General features: G+C 52.1%; 1 protein-coding gene across 8 annotated transcripts in view; it reads right to left on the bottom strand.

The window, feature by feature from the left end:
* Nucleotides 1–16575, bottom strand: part of Ccdc149 (coiled-coil domain containing 149) — a 91031-nt gene that overhangs the window by 33551 nt on the left and 40905 nt on the right. For 7 of the 8 annotated variants that reach the window (XM_047566244.1, XM_047566245.1, XM_047566250.1 and 4 more), the window contains exon 4: nt 11105–11212. The exons of the other annotated variant lie outside the window; for it this stretch is intronic. In XM_047566244.1, the coding sequence (XP_047422200.1) occupies nt 11105–11212 (108 nt within the window). The remainder of the gene's footprint in view (nt 1–11104; nt 11213–16575) is intronic. 8 annotated transcript variants of the gene reach the window in all.

Here is a 16575-nt window from a genome sequence, read left to right as displayed (position 1 = left end):
CGTGGGTCCTTGTTTGAAAACCACTCTATTGAATTCAACAAATACTTGTTGGGTGCCAGGAGCTGCGGCGCCCCCGGGGCTAGTGCGCGCGAGCCGGGCCAGTGGTTGCGCAGCGCGGGTTCTGCGCACCATCCCTCCTTGCTGTTCGTGGCTCCGGCTTCTGGATTTGTGAACCTGCCTTCCCAATCAGCCTTACTTTAAACCGCAAATCAACATTTGGGGCTTTTCGAGGTTATTGTGGGGCATGCGCGAAGTGGTGAGCACACAGTTCCCAGCGTGCGCCCTGCACAGATCACATGAGGCCACCTTCCGCGGTTCAGCTCACCAACTGGAGACCAGGGGACTTTCCGTGGTCCAGTTAGCGCCAAGGTTTTTTGTGCATGTGATCCTGCTGGGGTTTTTTGACGTGTGCTGTGCGGATTTGTGGGCACAACGCGCTGCTTCGACGCATGTAAACATGGGGTATTGGCCACATCCGGGCAATTAGCATGTCCACCGCCCCAAACGCTTACCACTTCCTTGTGGAGAGAACATTCAAAATATTCTAACTATTTTGAAATAAACAGTGGGTTCTTGCTAACTGTACTCCTCCTACTGCACAACAGAACATGGGGACTTATTCCCCCTATCCAACTGCCACCTGTACCTGTTGACCACCCTCCCCTTCTCCTCAGCCTCTAAAAATCACCGTTCTACTCTCTACTTCTAAGAGACCATTTTTAGATTCTAGATATGAGTAAAATCCTTAAGTGTTTGTCCTGTGCTTGGTCTGTCTTCTAGATTCATCTGTATTGTCACAAATGATAGAACATCATCTTTTTGAAGGCTGAATAGTATTTCATTGTGTGTGGGGGGGGGGGCGTGTGCCCGTGCACACTCTCATTTCCCTTATCCATGCAGCTGCTGGTGGACACTTGGGTTGGTTCCCCATCTTGGCTATTATGAATGGACACAGAGGGTGTGCCCTGTCTCTCACACACACTGACTTCATTCCCTTTGATATGACACACCCAGGAGTGGGATTCCTGGATCTTATGGTATTTCATTTTCATTTCTAGGACATGCCACAGTCCACAGTGACAGTCCTAATTTACATTCCAACAGTGTGCAAGGGTTGCCTTAAGATGGCCCCACGTGGGGCCGACATGATGGCTTGTGTCCCTGGGTGCCAGAAGGAAGGCTGTGGTGTGCACATGGGTTCAGTGATCCTGCTTCAGGCACCGTCACAGCTCCGTGGGACCCACGAGCGTCTGCGAATGAACTAACCACAGACGGCACACCAACAAGGTGGTGAGTGACCCCCAGCGGACACAACGCTGAGACCTGAGGCACCTGCCTCCCTGGGAGCGCTGGCCCAGTACTGGCCAGTCCAGAGTCTGCAGTGACTTCCCCGCACTGGCTAATTCGACTGAAAGGAGAGATGGGGGGCATCTTTCATGCCACTAAATTCTTGGCTCAGGATGTGAGAACCCCGAAAGTGAACGTACAGAAGGACAGACAGCCAGATGAATCGGAACCAGCTGTCCCATGGAGGGTCCGGTGGGAGGAGCAGCGCTGAGCCCGCCCGCCCGAGGCACGGCGCCTGGACGTGTCCTTGAAAGCGGGTGTCCCTCTTGCGACGTGAAAAGCAGGCTGAGCCCGAGCTTGAGGCAATAAACACCACTGCGGCTTCCGTGCACGGTATGCTTCACTGAACGCTTAATTTAGAATCACACAATTATGTTTGCTTACTGCCAATTAATTATTAAACATGTTTATTGAGGTCTGACAGCCATATAAGAGAGTCATCTTTTATATATCGGATGCCTGTTAAGCTTCAATAAATATGTTAACAATCATTTGGTGTTTAATGTGCATACAACTGCCACTGTTGACTTGCAGGGCTGCGCCGGTGGAAACACTCGTTTTTTTGGAAGTGAGACCGAGTTGGTAATGGCTGGATCATGAGTTGAGTCAGAAATTCAAGTGCGGGGAGCTGAAGGAGCCTGAGGAGGTGAGGCCATAGGAATGGCTGAGTCCTGGGAGGTCCTCCAGCCTCCCACCCCCAGTGGACAGCCTTGGGCTCTGGAATGGGCTGCCTTGGGCTCCTGTCCTGGCTCCACAGACTGTGAGCTGAGCCACATGGAGAACTTATCTCAATGTCTCCGGGCTTCTGGCTCCTCATGGGTAACAGCTCAGCCGTGGGGCAGTCCTCTGAGGCATGAAGCAGGAGAGGTATATCCGATGGGCATCTACTTAGGGGGCTCAAATACATGTTTTAGCAGCAAAGAGGAGGAAGAGAGAGGGAAGAGAAGGAAATAATGTTAAAACGTGGGTGACCTTCCTCTGGCCAATGTTCCAGCCTGGGAGTGAGGCAGAAAAGTAACTACCCATTTGCTTATGAAATGTACAAATATTACGTATATGGATACATTTATGCCACATCACGCTGTTTATAATTTTTATAACAGTACAATTCAGGAGCAGGAGTACAATGTGCCCTGAATTCCCGGACAATTTTAAGGGAAGATCAAGGAGAAAGTGGGCTAGACACCAATTTCTGCCTGTTCCGGGCTGATTTCAGCCCCTGCCCCTGTTGAGAGAAGGTGCCTCTTCTCTGCGATACTCGGTGCCACCCCTGGAGCACAGAAGTGCTTCATAAACGTCAGCTGCTCTCGTGATTAGTGTTCAGATCGGGAGCTCTACGAGGTAGCCGGGCGGCCTGATCTGCAGTGCAGGCAACTGGGGCTGATTCCCAACCCTCTTGGAAAATGTCAGGAAGCGACTGCTCAGGGCACTTCACTCCCTCAAACAGGGCTGTCGGTGCCACCGCCAGCTTCCCTGTGCCAGCCCACAGGTGGATGCGTGCCCTGTGCAGCACCCGCATCGCCACCAATAGATGCCTCCGTTTGATGATTTAGAAAGAAATAAAAGTTTATGAATGAATTACGGCGCGAGTCACCCACTGGAGGAGCAGCCACAGCTGCAGCTGGCTGTGGCGGAGGGATATGGCCACCGCACAATGTGCCCTTCCCCAGCTGCCCCAGGCCTGCGCAAACTCGTTCTCCAGGGGCGCGCCCCAGGCCTGCGAGCTAGAAAGACTTGCTTCCTTCTTTGATCTCCTCTCAGGCTTTGTCTCTTATAGCCCTCAACCTGCTCCACCTCATCTTGTTTTCTTTCACCTGAATCCATTCTACCTGATAGAGGCAGCCAAGTGCCGGAACAGCTATTCTCTGGATATTATCTATGTTCAGATCATTTTCTGCTACTCCTACCTGTGTGCTCTTGGCAAGCTATCTAACTTTCTAAACCACATGTGACTTGACTTGCTGGCTTTTTAAAAAGTAAGGATAAAAGATATCTTGTAGATAGGACAGTTGTGTACGGTTATCCAGGTTGAGCACTGCACATCTCCCGCTCCAGGGGTTTCCATTCCTACTATATGAAGATATAGTGCAATGGTCACTGTTCACGTAACTCTCGACAGAGCTTTAGAAGTGCCATCCCGAGTTATAGTTGGTATGGTTACAATCCGACACAGTGGCTATTATTTCCCAGGGCTATTGGAAAGTCAGATGAAAGAACTACGAACAGGAAGTGGATGCCAGTCCTTCTTTGCCCCTAGTCCTTGCACACCCGGGGAGAGGTCACACCGAAAGGCGATTATTAAACATTCATGGAGCGCAGCAACGTCATCAGCAAGGCCTGCCCCTCCATTCTGTGTGTTTCCTGCTGGTTTCCTCCATATCCTCTCCAGCTGGCCCCTCAGTTTCCAAAAATACTCTCAATAAAATTGGACCCTGAGGGTAGAAAGCCAATTCCTAGACTCCCCTGGTATTCCAGTCCCGAGCTGGGCCCGCTCGCCCTCCCCCTGCAGGCCCCTTAGCGCGCTTGTCAAGGTCTCCAGTTCAGGAGCTCCCGGCCGAGAAGCAAGGCCACCGGCTCCTCACGCAGGTGCACACCCCCGGTGGCTTTCCACGCAGAGGGAACACTGATGTCCCCGCCAGGCTGAAGAGAAGGACGCCACCCGCCTTCCTGCGTCTGCACTCGGCCACGCTGGCCTGCCTCCGGGCCTGGGCGCTTCCTCTGCCCGAATACCTCTGTCCTCTCACTCAGGTGACCAAGTGTCCGAACCCTCCTGTTTGTGCCCTGCTCCCCGTGGGCCCCGCGGTGGCCGAGCCCGCTGTCGCATGCACTGAATCCTCTGCTGACCCCGGGCCTCGTGTGTCCCGAGATCAGCGCGCCCCTCCCGCGGTGCTTCCCAGATGCGCTCGGAGGCCGGCGAGGGCTGGGAGGCCGGGTCTCCTGGAGGTCTCGGTCTCTGCTCGCCCTGCACCAGCATTGGGTGCCCCGCGCTGTCCTCGGTGCTGACACCTGCAACCACCTAAGTCCACAAGACACCTAGCCGGTGGTTACTGTTTCCCCTTCCAGGCGAGAAACTGAAGCACAGAGAGACAAAGTAACTTCCCTCGGTTGCCGATTTCCAAATGGCAGAGGCGGAGTGGGGCCTGCAGCTGAGGGCTCCGGCGCCCATGCTGTGCTGCCCTTCTCCACAACCACTGCACCAGTCCTTGCATAGCAGCTCCTCCTATAGAACAAGCTCTGTGTCACGTGCTTCTTATAACTTTGCTAACTTAACCCTCTCAAAGGGACACTCCCCCCTGCTGTGCCTCACACCCCAAGCTCACTCCTGTCGCAGGGCCTTTGCACCTTGGAGGAGCCCACTGCACTTCCTGTAGGTCCCTGTGCCAAGGACACAGGAGTAGAAGGCCTTCCCTGGGCACTCAGGGAACCAGCATCCCCAGCGCACCTGGCCACTCCCAAGCCTGGGGGCAGCTGTATTCTCTACCCAGCACTTACTATCCTCTGACATATATTGTGTTTCATCCAATATAAAGCCGTACCCACTTCAAAACCTCTGAAAAGAATAAAGTGTCAATCATGACTCCACCATGCCACTGGCTGTATCAGAGATGCCCGGAACCTGTGAAATACAACTTGCCTGTTTTCTCACTGCCTGCTAAAACGGAAGCCCGGCGAGAGCTGGACTCATGGCCTTGTCCACTGTCCATCCCTGGATCACTCAGTTGGTCCTAAAAAAGTTCATGTTGACTGTACTGAACGGAAGCACCCTCCAGTAGATTAAGTACGGCTGTTATCTCTGTTCTACAGATGAGAATGACTGAAGCACAGAGAAATCAAGCAATTGGCCCAAGAGCACACAGCTAGGAAGAACCTAAGCGCCTGTCAGATAATTCAGCACACGTTGCTCCCAGAACCACGATTTTTACATCACCCCACCAAGCAGCTTTACAGCTTGGACTTCTTTTTATCTGAGTGTGTGTGATTTGGATACCATGTGCTAGAAGCCCTGAGCAGAGTTCCTTCAAAACCAATCTGCTAAGAAGTGTGGTTGCGATGCATGGTCTACGTGATGAGTAGCTGAAACCACGCTCTCCTGACTACGGGGTCCACTCAGGCCACAAGTTCATCTGAACCAGGACAGGCTCAGTGATGCCGGGGACCAGGTGCATCTGATTCACCTGGCAGTGAAACTTCAGGGGACGCTGAGCTCGTGTGGCCGCTGCTGGTCTGGCTGAGCGTGGCCTATGGTTCATAATCGAGATCCCCGTCAGGGCACGATGTGGCGGTCTGGCGGGCAGAGGCCCCGTCCCTCACAGCAAGTCTTTGCAATCAGCTTCTGTAATGCCCACGGTGGGAGCTTTTCATTACTGTGCCCTCTTCACCCGGGTTTCCCGCCAGCCAGGGCATCTCTGCTGTCCTTGAAGCATAAAGCTTACAAAGAGCTTTCGTCCCTCATCCAGGATCAGGACCAACATCCGCAGCTGGGTAACCTTCGCTTTTCTTTTTTTTAAGGAAGTGCACTTTAATTAGTCACCTGCAGGCTCAGTGGTCTCTGTATTGGTTGGTGGCTTCGACTTAATCGGTTTGTCCCTGAATCCATCCAGAAGTCCCCCGTCAGTAGAGGTGTGTTCACAGAAGGGCTCTATCACTGGACGGTGCCAAGGCTGGGTAGGACAGGTGCTCCGAGGCCGCTGGCCTGCAACAGGAAGCTCGTTATTAAGGGCACAGCCCTGGGTGAATGTCCCCTGGCAATGGCCAGACCCACGCCTGCTGGGGGCCCCGGGCCTGGGAAAGCTGCTGTTGGCAGGAGCAGTGGCCTGGCCTGGGCTTCCCGCTCCCCGTTGCTGGTGTCCTGCACGGACATGCCGTCATCTCGAACAGGAAGAAAAACCAAAGCGGACAGACAGGAGAGCCCACCGCAGCCGCCCCCGGAGCCGAGCTGCGGCCGGACAGGGCCCCTCAGGCACACAGCCCACCAGGAGGCGGCCAGGAGCGCACCAAGGCATCCATGCCTGCCGCTGGCCAAGCCGGTGCCGGTGACCAGGCCCAGGCTTCTCGCCCCTGCTGTCTCCGCCGGGCACTCACACGGAATCCACTGGCAACAGGTGACGCCAGGAGCTCCGCGCGGGAGCTTCCAGGCTGCCTGGGCCCGCGTGGCGCTAAAGGCAGCAGCACTTACCCAGCTGGGCGCTGCCGTTGCCCAGCCACGCGACCACACTGGCTTTCCTCTCCAGCGCCAGCCAGAGTCTGATGACTGCATGTGCCTGCTTTTCCCACCGCCTGTCCCCCGGCCAGCACGCACGCTCCGGAGAGCGGGGACCTCATCTCTCTTACTCCTCGGTGTCTCTGAGCTCCAGGACACTGGCCAGCCTCGCGGGATGAAACCCGGGGACCGTTCCGTGGGAGGTGTTGTTATTGCCATTTTACAGACGAGGAAACCGAGGCCTGAGGGAGAAGTGGCTTAGCCAAGGCCACACAGACAATGGCAGGTGCAGCTGGGTCTGCACCCGGTGTGGGCCTCCTGGACGGTGTCCCACTGTCCCTCTCCACGGTGGCAGCTGGCGCGGCTCTTTGGGAGAGCGAATCCTACTTTGGTAGAGTGATATTCGTCTTGGCCTCGGTATTTGTGCCACAGAATATGAGAGGCACAGCAGGCTCGCTGCCCCCGGGTGGGTTCCCTGGCTCGCCTCCTCTGCTGGTTCTATTCCAGAGACCTCTGTCTTCCTCCAGGTCCACGTCCCCTGAATCCACTCTGCTCTCGATGGCAGATGAGGAAGCAGGCAGACCTCTGGGTGAAGCAGGTCCTCCTGGGACCTGAGCCCCGTGGTTGGTCCGCATTCCTCACACACTGACCCGGGGCAGTCCTGGGCACCCAGTCTCTGGAAAGTTCTTCCCGGGTGCTTGATGGCATTGTGACCGCTCCCTTCCCCAGACGCCTCTTTCCCCCTCCACCCTGAAAACCTGTGATTATAGAGGAGGGGCAGGAGTCTGGTAGGTTCCTTCTTCACCGCTCTCATCTGGCTTGGGCTGGGGTTTGTGCTGACCTGGGAGTCTGAGGAACCCCGGGCGCTGGGCAGCGAGACGGCAGGTGGCCACCGGGATGCCCTCGCTGGCGCAGGAAGCCCCGCCTCGGCCCCACGTGGGGCCGAGCTGCTCCTCAGCCAGGGCGGCGACGAATCTTTCCAGAGGCTGCTGGGAAATAAATGCTTTATGGCACTTAGAGTGCCAAGGCTCTAGCTGAACAAATGGGAAATTAGTCTACCCTAAAACACCCAAGGCAAGTCATTTCCCATCACCTTGTTTCTCAAACACGGCTTTACTAGAATCTGGGCTTCCCAAAATGTGGCTCAGGGTCAGCGGCTACAATGGCGACTCAGAGGCGAACAGCTTCCACTTGGATGGTCACTCAGAGGGGAGGCCACGGCCCTTCTGGCTGGCATGGGAGTGGCACCCAGCGGGGTGCGGAGGGCTCCGGAGCTGACCAGCAGGGAGCAGGGCCCGCGGCTCTGCCCACCAAGGCTCAGCAGCCGACCCTGCGCTCTGCAGGGGCTTCCCAGAGCCCACGTCTTGGGCTGGTTTTTCTCCTCAGGGAAACAGTCTGCTTTTCCAGATTCCTCAGCGACTCCTCACCCCATGAGGTGAGCGATGGGTGCTGAGCAGAACGGAGCAGCTCTTCAGGGACTGGGGTTCTTTCTTTCTCTTCCTTGAACCTCTGTGCTGCTCCTTCCTTGCCCTGCTCTGTTCCTTGAATTCAGACTCTCGCTCACTATTCCATTCCATTCCTTTCCTTCAATAAGGGTTTTAAAACAATGTCTGCATACTGAGAATGAGGAATGCTAATTCCCAGGGGGACCGCAATATGGAGGGTGAGCCCTCAGCCCACAAAGAGCTGACCCGAGGGCTGGGGTGCTGCATGGGTACAGTGGAGGGACAGAGCAGAGCACGTGGGCAGGCGCAGGACTGGCACCGAAGAGCTGGCAAAGGCTACACTTGACCTGTGGCCTGAAAGATGAGCAGGATGTTGCAGGGGAAGTCAAGGAGAAAAGCCTTCTAGGAAGAGCAAACAGCAGGCTCAAAGGTCCTGTGGCAGAGAGTGGAGAGCAAAACACAGGCTGAAATTAGCGTAGGTATGAGGTGAGCCCTGGCAAGGATGTGGCTGAAGAAATCTGCAGGGGACAGATCATGGAGGCTGGGCACACCAGGACAGGAGCTGGGCCAGATCTGGAAGATGATGGAAAGGCTGAAGCAGCCTAAACACAATGAATCAGAGAAAAAGAAAAACTACAGAACCCAACCTCCAAAGGCTAACCCATTCTCTGCCATGCAGGCTAGGGGCTCTGACTTGGTGTCGCCATCAAATGGGTAACCTGGCCTCACGTTGAGGACTGGGGACGGGCTGGGGGAGGAGGTCTGTGACTCACAGGGCCTGGAAATCAACCAGCCCTAGAACTTCAGAGGCAAAGGAGAATGCAGACGGAGTCCTTTCCCTTTTCTTTCTTGTTGGTGGGGGGGCACTGGGGTCTGCTGAACACCATCACATCTCCTGCACCTTCTGGCAGGCAAATGACTTCACAGGTCCTGGATATGAGTCACTAAACCCTAAACCTTGGGTGAGAAAAAAACGGTTGATAAATGTATCCAGCTACTGCAATACAGACCCAGTTCCCAAGCGAATCATGACATTCCGACTGTGGCTATGCACAAGGAGCTGAGTGTGCACACATTCATGTGCACATGCAGTGTACGTGCACACACACACAACACGTCCTTCCTTTCTTTCCTTGAACATCAGTTGCTGATGTCAGTGCCTAAAATTTCACTTACTTAAAAGGCAAAAAGATTAAGTGACCAAAAGATCAGGCAGAAAGGTCTTTAGGAAAGTTGGAGGAGGGCTAATGACCCCAAAAAAGGAAACAGGACAAAAATCAATCAAGAACCATGAATCTTAAAATCACACGTTCAAAGGTTCTAGCAGGTTTAGGATGTCTCCATAATTCCTCCAGTGTTTTCATGAGCTTAAAAAAAAATGGCACGCAAATGCACGCTTCATTCTCTGTGAAAGCTTGCCCTGCTGTTATCACTGGAGGAAGTGACTAAGAATGTCCGCTCTTTAATTAGTGACCGAACACCTAGGTTACAGGCCTTGAATCCTTGTAATGATGACTAAAACCACACATGAGGCCTGATTAGCTTGTCCAGTGTTAATTAAACCTTTCCCGGGTGTTCTCTCTACCCTCATGACCAAGAATAGTAGTACCTAATTTTTCAAATTTATGTGAAATCCAAAAGGTTTTCTAAAAAAAAAAAAAAAATTAAGGCAGAGTAAAGAAAAGGCTATGTAACAAAGGTTCTTTGTTTTGCTGTTACTGTAACAAAATAGCTGAGATTGGGTACATTACAAAGAGGTTCTGGAGGCTCGAGAGTTTCTGGTAAGGGCCCACAGGCTGAATCACAACATGGTGGGATGGTGTGAGAGAGGAACGGGTGGTGTGTGGCAAAGAGCTCACACGGCCAAGAGGAAGCCTGTGCAGGCAGGGGTCGAGTTTGCTCTTTTGTAACAAGTGGCTCTTGTGGGAACTGATCCACTCCAGGAGATGAGTGTCAATCCTTTCCTAAGGGTGGTCATGAAGTGACCACCTTCTATTAATCCCACCTTTTAAAGGTTCCAGCACCTTTTAATACTGCTACACTGGAGACCAAACTTCCAGCACATGGACCTTTGAGGGACAAACCATCTCCAAAGTACAGCAGCATCCCAGCTGATATGTGTCCTCAGATCAGGCCTCTTGAAGCAGCAGAAGGTACAGAGTCCTCTCTGATCTCATGTTACAGAAGAGGTCTCTCCCTAACAATTCTGTCATATTTTTTTTTAAGTGAACATCTTTCAAACTGGCACCTTCCAATAACCGACAACTCCCAGCAAAAACAGTCACAGTCATTTATCAATGAATTTGGTAATATCCAGGAAACATTTCCCCAAGAAAGCTGCCCTGAACACACACACGCAATATAAGGTTGTTTGGGGTTTTGTTTCTTGTTTTTTTGAGTCAAAATCCAACGCCATTTCCGTTGCAAAATCCGCCTTTGGCAAGAAGTTGAAAATAAATCTATCTTGGCAAAACAGGAAATTATTCTGGGGGACAAAATTAAACTTCAGTAGTTTTTCTTTCCTTTCCCGATTGTACTTTTGTTCACAGCTTCAGCGGGGAGAAAGAGAGAGCACACACATTGAGTTTGGAGTTTATGAGTTCATATTTTATAATTAACGTTGCCAACAGGGGAGTCTGATTAATACCAAGCAGTGGATTTTGAGCAATGTTCCATACAAATTGCCAAATTTAGCAATAAAATAAATTGGTTATGTGAACATAATTAGTAGGATGACTACTTAAAATTCAAAACCGAATGTGAATAATTCCAAATCATCTGAGCCACAAATCCATTATTTGTACAGAAGGGGAAAGTACGGCATTTGGGTTTTATTTTGCCCGCAACCGCAACGCTCTTCACCACCAAGCTGAGCATAATGAAACCTCCACACCGGGTTGTAACAATGTTTTAGAGCAACCCAGAAACACACACACACACACGCAAAGCAGTGCAATCAAGATATGAAATGCTAAGCTGAATTTTCACTGCAATTGTCAAAATCTAAAAACGAATTTTTCAACCACTGCTGCATTGCATTTTCCCAACATGCTATACGTGAACCTCTAGCGCAAGACCACACTGCAGAGCTCTCTTTCAACAGTCACAGTACCTTATTGTCACCCTGGACTTCTCCAAGCCTCTGCTGAAGTTCTTTAATTTCTTCTCCCAGATGTTTATTTCGGTCCTGAGAATCTCTCAATAGTTGTGCAAGATTAGCCTGGAAATATCAAGGCATCATGAAATACAATCAGAAACAAGGAGAGAAAAAATGTGGGGCTTTGTGGGGCCTAATCATGCTGGCGACCGAGCCCAATAGAGCAAACACACATGGCACAGAGTTGGCATGTGAGTCACAGCCCTGCTGATGAAGCGGCCGTGAGCCTCCTTTTGGGGAGGTTCTTTGTTTCCAGAATGGCTCGCGGAGGGCACCCAGTTGAAGAGGGTTCAGGAGTCAGTTGTATGTGACTAGTTCAAAAATTTTCTAAGAGCTCATCAGAAAAATGCCCATCTTGAAAATGGACACAATCCAATTCTACACTTTGGGTCTGATAAGTTTCAGTTTCTGATTCAGATAGGTTTGTTTTTTTTTTTTTTTTTTTTTTTCTTGGTTAATGAGCTTTGCTTTGCTAAAAGTACACAGAATTTTGATCATGATTTTAGGAGCCAGCCAAAGAGGTCATGACATGGGACAACTTCCAAAATCAGGATCCTGAGGTAACTCTCCAGTCTCCTGGGCTGATTCCCACCTCCTGTCCCCTTGTTCTAGCTCCAGTGGTACCAAAGCCAGGACCCCCACTTCCATTTCCTGGTCTCCGTGACGTTATCCCTCCCTCTGTGGGAGGCCCTGCCAGCCAGGGGCCCTCTCTGTGCGCTTCCGTCCCCCTTCCCAGACTGTGGACAGCAGGCACCTCCTGCCACACTCCCTTCCAGGTTCCCTGGAGCTCCTGGCCACCTGCTGGCTACCTGCTTCCATCCACTCAGCTTCCAACAGTCCACCTCGCTCAGGCGACCTTTCCTTCTACAGGATTCCATGCTTATTTCGTTCTACGGGAGACTATTCTTTTTGTGAGAAGTGCTTGCTGCACTTCTCACCTTGCTGATCACATTCCTTCTCAACTTTAGCAAGGACGCTGCCAGAGAAAGGCAGAGTGCTTTCCCCTCCTCGGCTCCATGCGGGGCTCCACCCAGGGCCCGGATAGGGCAGGTGTTCTGCAGACAGAAGGGGGAGAGGGAGCCAGCCTGCAGTCAGGACCTGGGTGGGGGACCACAGATGGCTGAATAGAGTCCCTTCACATTAGAGCTGAAGAAAGTAAATCCAGACATCGGGAGACCAACCCCGGAGGAGGTGGCTGCCTCTCCAAAGACGTCAGTGCTCACTCGTCGGGGAATGCTGGACTGTGTGAGGCGCTGAGAGAGACGGACGGGAAGGAAAGAAGGGGAAGCCTCGCCTGGGTCCCCCTCCGCAGGGGCTCCTCCTCCGCAGTTATGGGAGGGTGTCCTGCTGCCTCTGTCCTCGGGGTCCCCTGCCCCCGACGCTGGCCTCTGTTCCCAGGCCTGACCCCATCTCAGCAGGTGCCAGCCCCTGTCCTCTCTCCGGGGACCGGACTGCCCTCCCTGCCCGCCTGCTCATTCCCTGTCACCTCAGGACGCCGCTCTGAGGTCACCGTCCAACAGGGGCCACCTGGACCATTCAATTGAATACCGTGACCTTCCCCTCTGCCTGCCTTCCAGAGCTCGTGCCATCTTTAAACACACTGTATAATTTACTTCATGGTTTGTTGCTTCCTGTCTATTTCCTGCCTCGCTCTCCTGGCTGAAATAGAAGGTCCATGAAGGGCAAGGAACTTCGTTCTCTCTCCTGACCTCTCCCCAGCACCCACAGCTGCTCCATGAATACTGCTGGAATGGAAGACAAGAAGCCGGGTCCAGAGGCTGCCTCAGCCCAGGGGCCCTGGCCAGCAAGTCCACTGGGTGCCAACAACCGAAACCAGGGCCTGGACCTGAGTCTTGGCTGCAAAACACCCTTGCCCCTACCGGCGGGATTCAGCTTGGGGCTCCTCTCCTTAGCGGTGAGCATCACTCAGCAACCCAATCTAATTTTGCACCCCATTTTGCAAAACTCATATCTTATACCTTTGGTTCTAATTTTCCCAGATTTCTGTTAAGAGATAAAAAGTTAGTGAAAGATGAGGACAATTATTTCCCATTTCCTAGTAGAAAAGCAAAGGACCAAGAGACACAGTGATCAACGTTTGCAGCGTGTGGAACATTTTCAACGTTTTCAGAAGTTTCCAGCATGTGGAAACGTCTCTGGATGGAACCAGAGAGACTGAGTCGCATCTCAGTTGTGCCACTAACTGGGCTGGGTCACTCTGCACGAGATCCTAACCCTTGAGCGTCCTCACCTGTAAAACAGCTAAGAATACACATTTCTTGTGACAATCTGTCACTTAATTAAATAATGGGCACAGATGCCCGCTCCAGTGCTTGGCATACAGTAGGTGCTTGTTAAAGGATGATTATTGCCCTTGACGGTGGTCTTTCATTGGCTCCAACAACCACTTGATGGACAGCTGTGTGGATGCAGCAGGTGCCTCGCTGGACACAGCCTTTGACCCTGCCCCTTCCCTGTTCGTTAGTTCATTCATTTACACGACAAGGATTCGCCGAGTGTGCGTTCTGCGCCAGGCACTGTGTTAGACCTGGAGAGAGAGCAGTGAGTAACACGGACAACACCCTGCCCTTGTCAACGTACACCTAATCAGCTACATTAAATCGGGATAAACGAAGTCAGTATGTTGCACATTAAGTGCCCCAAAGACAAACAGAGGGAGTAGAGGAGGCCACACCGAAACCCAGACTTGGCAAAGGAGAGAGCACAAGCCTCGTGGGCACCCGGGGGGAACATTCCAGGCAGGGGAAGGGCCCCCTGGCTTCCATCTCCCCCTGCCCATCACACCTCAAGCTTCCATTTGAAGGAACTGGCCATGGTCACTGGGGCAGGCTGGCTCCAGGCTGCAGAGGAGTCAGAGGTGACCTGACGGACCTCCCGGTCACTTCCCTCCCACCCACCACTCTCTGCTGAGCACAGAGTCTCACAGGCCAGCGGCCTCAGCCTCTCCTGCACGGGACTCCAGCACATTCCCAGACGGAAGCTCACTGGCCTTTTCTTGCAGTAGCAAACACGGCCCCTCACTACTGGACAGGCCACCAGACAGGAGGGACCGTCCCGGGGAGGAGCAGCCCCGCGCTTGCTCTGTCCAGAGCCAGCTGCCACCCGCGGTCAGGAAGAGCTCAGCATCCTCCTCTGCAAAATCTACCCTCCCCGGAGGCCTCTCCTAAACAGTGGGGAGGACGGGGGACGGGGAAATTCTTCCCATGTAACCCCAGCAACTTGCCAAAGGACAAAAAATAAACAATGAAAATGTCGGCAGCTCCCCTGGCCTTCCCTTTTTGAATCAGTAAGGGCGTGTGTCCCTCGGGCACAGGGGAAGACCCCGCACATTCACCACAACTCTGACTCAGTAGCTAACCCAGAGGAACCCAGTCCACCAGTGGTAGAAGACCCCATCCCTTCCTCCAACCCATCACCGATCGATACTTTTGTAAAATGCAATAAACATGAATGACTGGCAAAACGAATTTAAGAAGACATCAAGATAAAACTTCAAATGTTTATTGTTGGATTCAAAAGACACAAAATCATGCTGTCAGATTGCTGTAAGTCTCTGAACACCAACTTCAATTTCTATATCATCTTATCAAAACCCAGAAACAATGAGATTGCAGCCTGTGCGGGTCCGTGGGCCTCACTCTGAAAAGCACTGAGATGAAGGACGCTCCCAGGTATTCAGACACTAAACCCGAGCGGCGCCCTGCGTGAGCGGCGCCCTGCGTGAGCGGCACTGGGAGATTTCAGAGAACCCGGGGCAGAGGGCCTGGCTGCTTCAGGAGACAATCTGGAAACCCGCAGGGATGATCAAACATTACTCACTCTGCAGCCTGGCTGAGAAGAAATCTACCAAAATGAGTCAGGCCTTTATGTATTTTTATGTATTTATTTAGTTATTTGGTCCTGGGGATTGAGCCCTGGGTAGGGGCGTGGTGCTTAACCACTGAGTCACATCCACAACCCTTTTTTTTTACATTTTATTTAGAAACAGGGTCTCGCTGAATTGCTCAGGGCCTCACTGAGTTGCTGAGGCTGGCTTTGAACTTGCGATCCTCCTGCCTCAGCCTCCCGAGCTGATGGGATTACAGGTGTGCTCCATCACACCCAGCTAAAGCCAGTCATTTCCTCAAAATAATGTTCAATTAAAATCCCAGGGGCTGGGGCTGTAGCTCAGTGGTAGAGCGCTTGCCTAGCACATGAGACACTGAGTTTGATCCTCAGCAACACATAAAACTAAATAAATAAAATAAAGGTAATAAAAAAATAAAAACCCTATTCCTCCAAGTGAGTTCATGTTAATCTACCCCCACCCCCATCTTAAATTTGACCCTGAGAAATGGAGGGATGGGGGAGGAGCCACTACACCTTAAAGCAGGTGACTGTAATTTTCTTTTACACTTAATAGACTGGATTACTTGTCAACATATAATTCTTCTCTATTCAACCCTTCCACCTCCTCAACTCCAAAACAATAACTCTGAAAACTAGAAAATGACTATTCTGATATGGTACCTAAATTCTGACATACACCTTAAAGAACAAAAGAAGAAAAGAATAAAAAAAGAAAGAAAAGCCATACATTTCAAAGCACTCAGAATAGAGAAGGAAAGTTCACACAATTCTTCTGACCAAAAATAACACCCGTGACTCACACACACTCACTCCAGCAATCCATCAAGTGAATGTGCGGCGCCTGCTTATAATTTATCAGCTATGCAGAGCGTTTTGTCTCCGTGTTATTGAGAAGGACTCTGTGACCATCAGTTTCAAATAGCAGCACTGTGCAGAGGAGATGTCGGGGGAAAGTAGCGGGCATCTCGGAAGGTTTCCCAGGGAAGGAAGCAGGACTGGGGATCGTTTCCTCTGGGTCTCTGGGGCAGGGTCATCAAAAATAGCAAAACATGCAAAGATTTGCAGAGAGGGCTCTTCAGTGTTCAGATCCAGCCAGGGCCAACATTACAGGTTGATATTTTCACCCTGATAATAGAGGAACAGACTATGGAATCCAAACACCTGAGTCGCTCTATCGAGCTAGCGACTCATCTATTAAAATTGTGCTGGGGAAGAGAGGGGGGGATTTGGTGGAAATAGAGTGGGGAGACTCGAGGGCAAGAGGGTATCGGGCTCCCCTCTCTGAACAACTTCTGCTGGCGGGAGCACCTTGACCCCTCCCATGGTGGATGTGTGCCAAAGCCCCTCACCAAAGCCAGCTCCTGCCCTGGGAGTCGGGGTGCCCTGGAAATGCTCTCTGCACAGGGATGGCAAGCAGAGACTGGGGAGTAAGGCTGCCCCTCAACCTCTTGGCAACATTTGTGCAGAGATTCTCATGCAGGTAGATCAGTTCATCTTTCTTCAAGTCCCACTGCATGGTAAACGCTAGCTCTTGCCTCCACTACCCCTTCAGTCCC

This window comes from Sciurus carolinensis, chromosome 10 (genome assembly GCF_902686445.1).
Source record: "Sciurus carolinensis chromosome 10, mSciCar1.2, whole genome shotgun sequence".
Taxonomy (NCBI): domain Eukaryota; kingdom Metazoa; phylum Chordata; class Mammalia; order Rodentia; family Sciuridae; genus Sciurus; species Sciurus carolinensis.
This window is presented reverse-complemented; position numbering and strand designations above follow the sequence as displayed.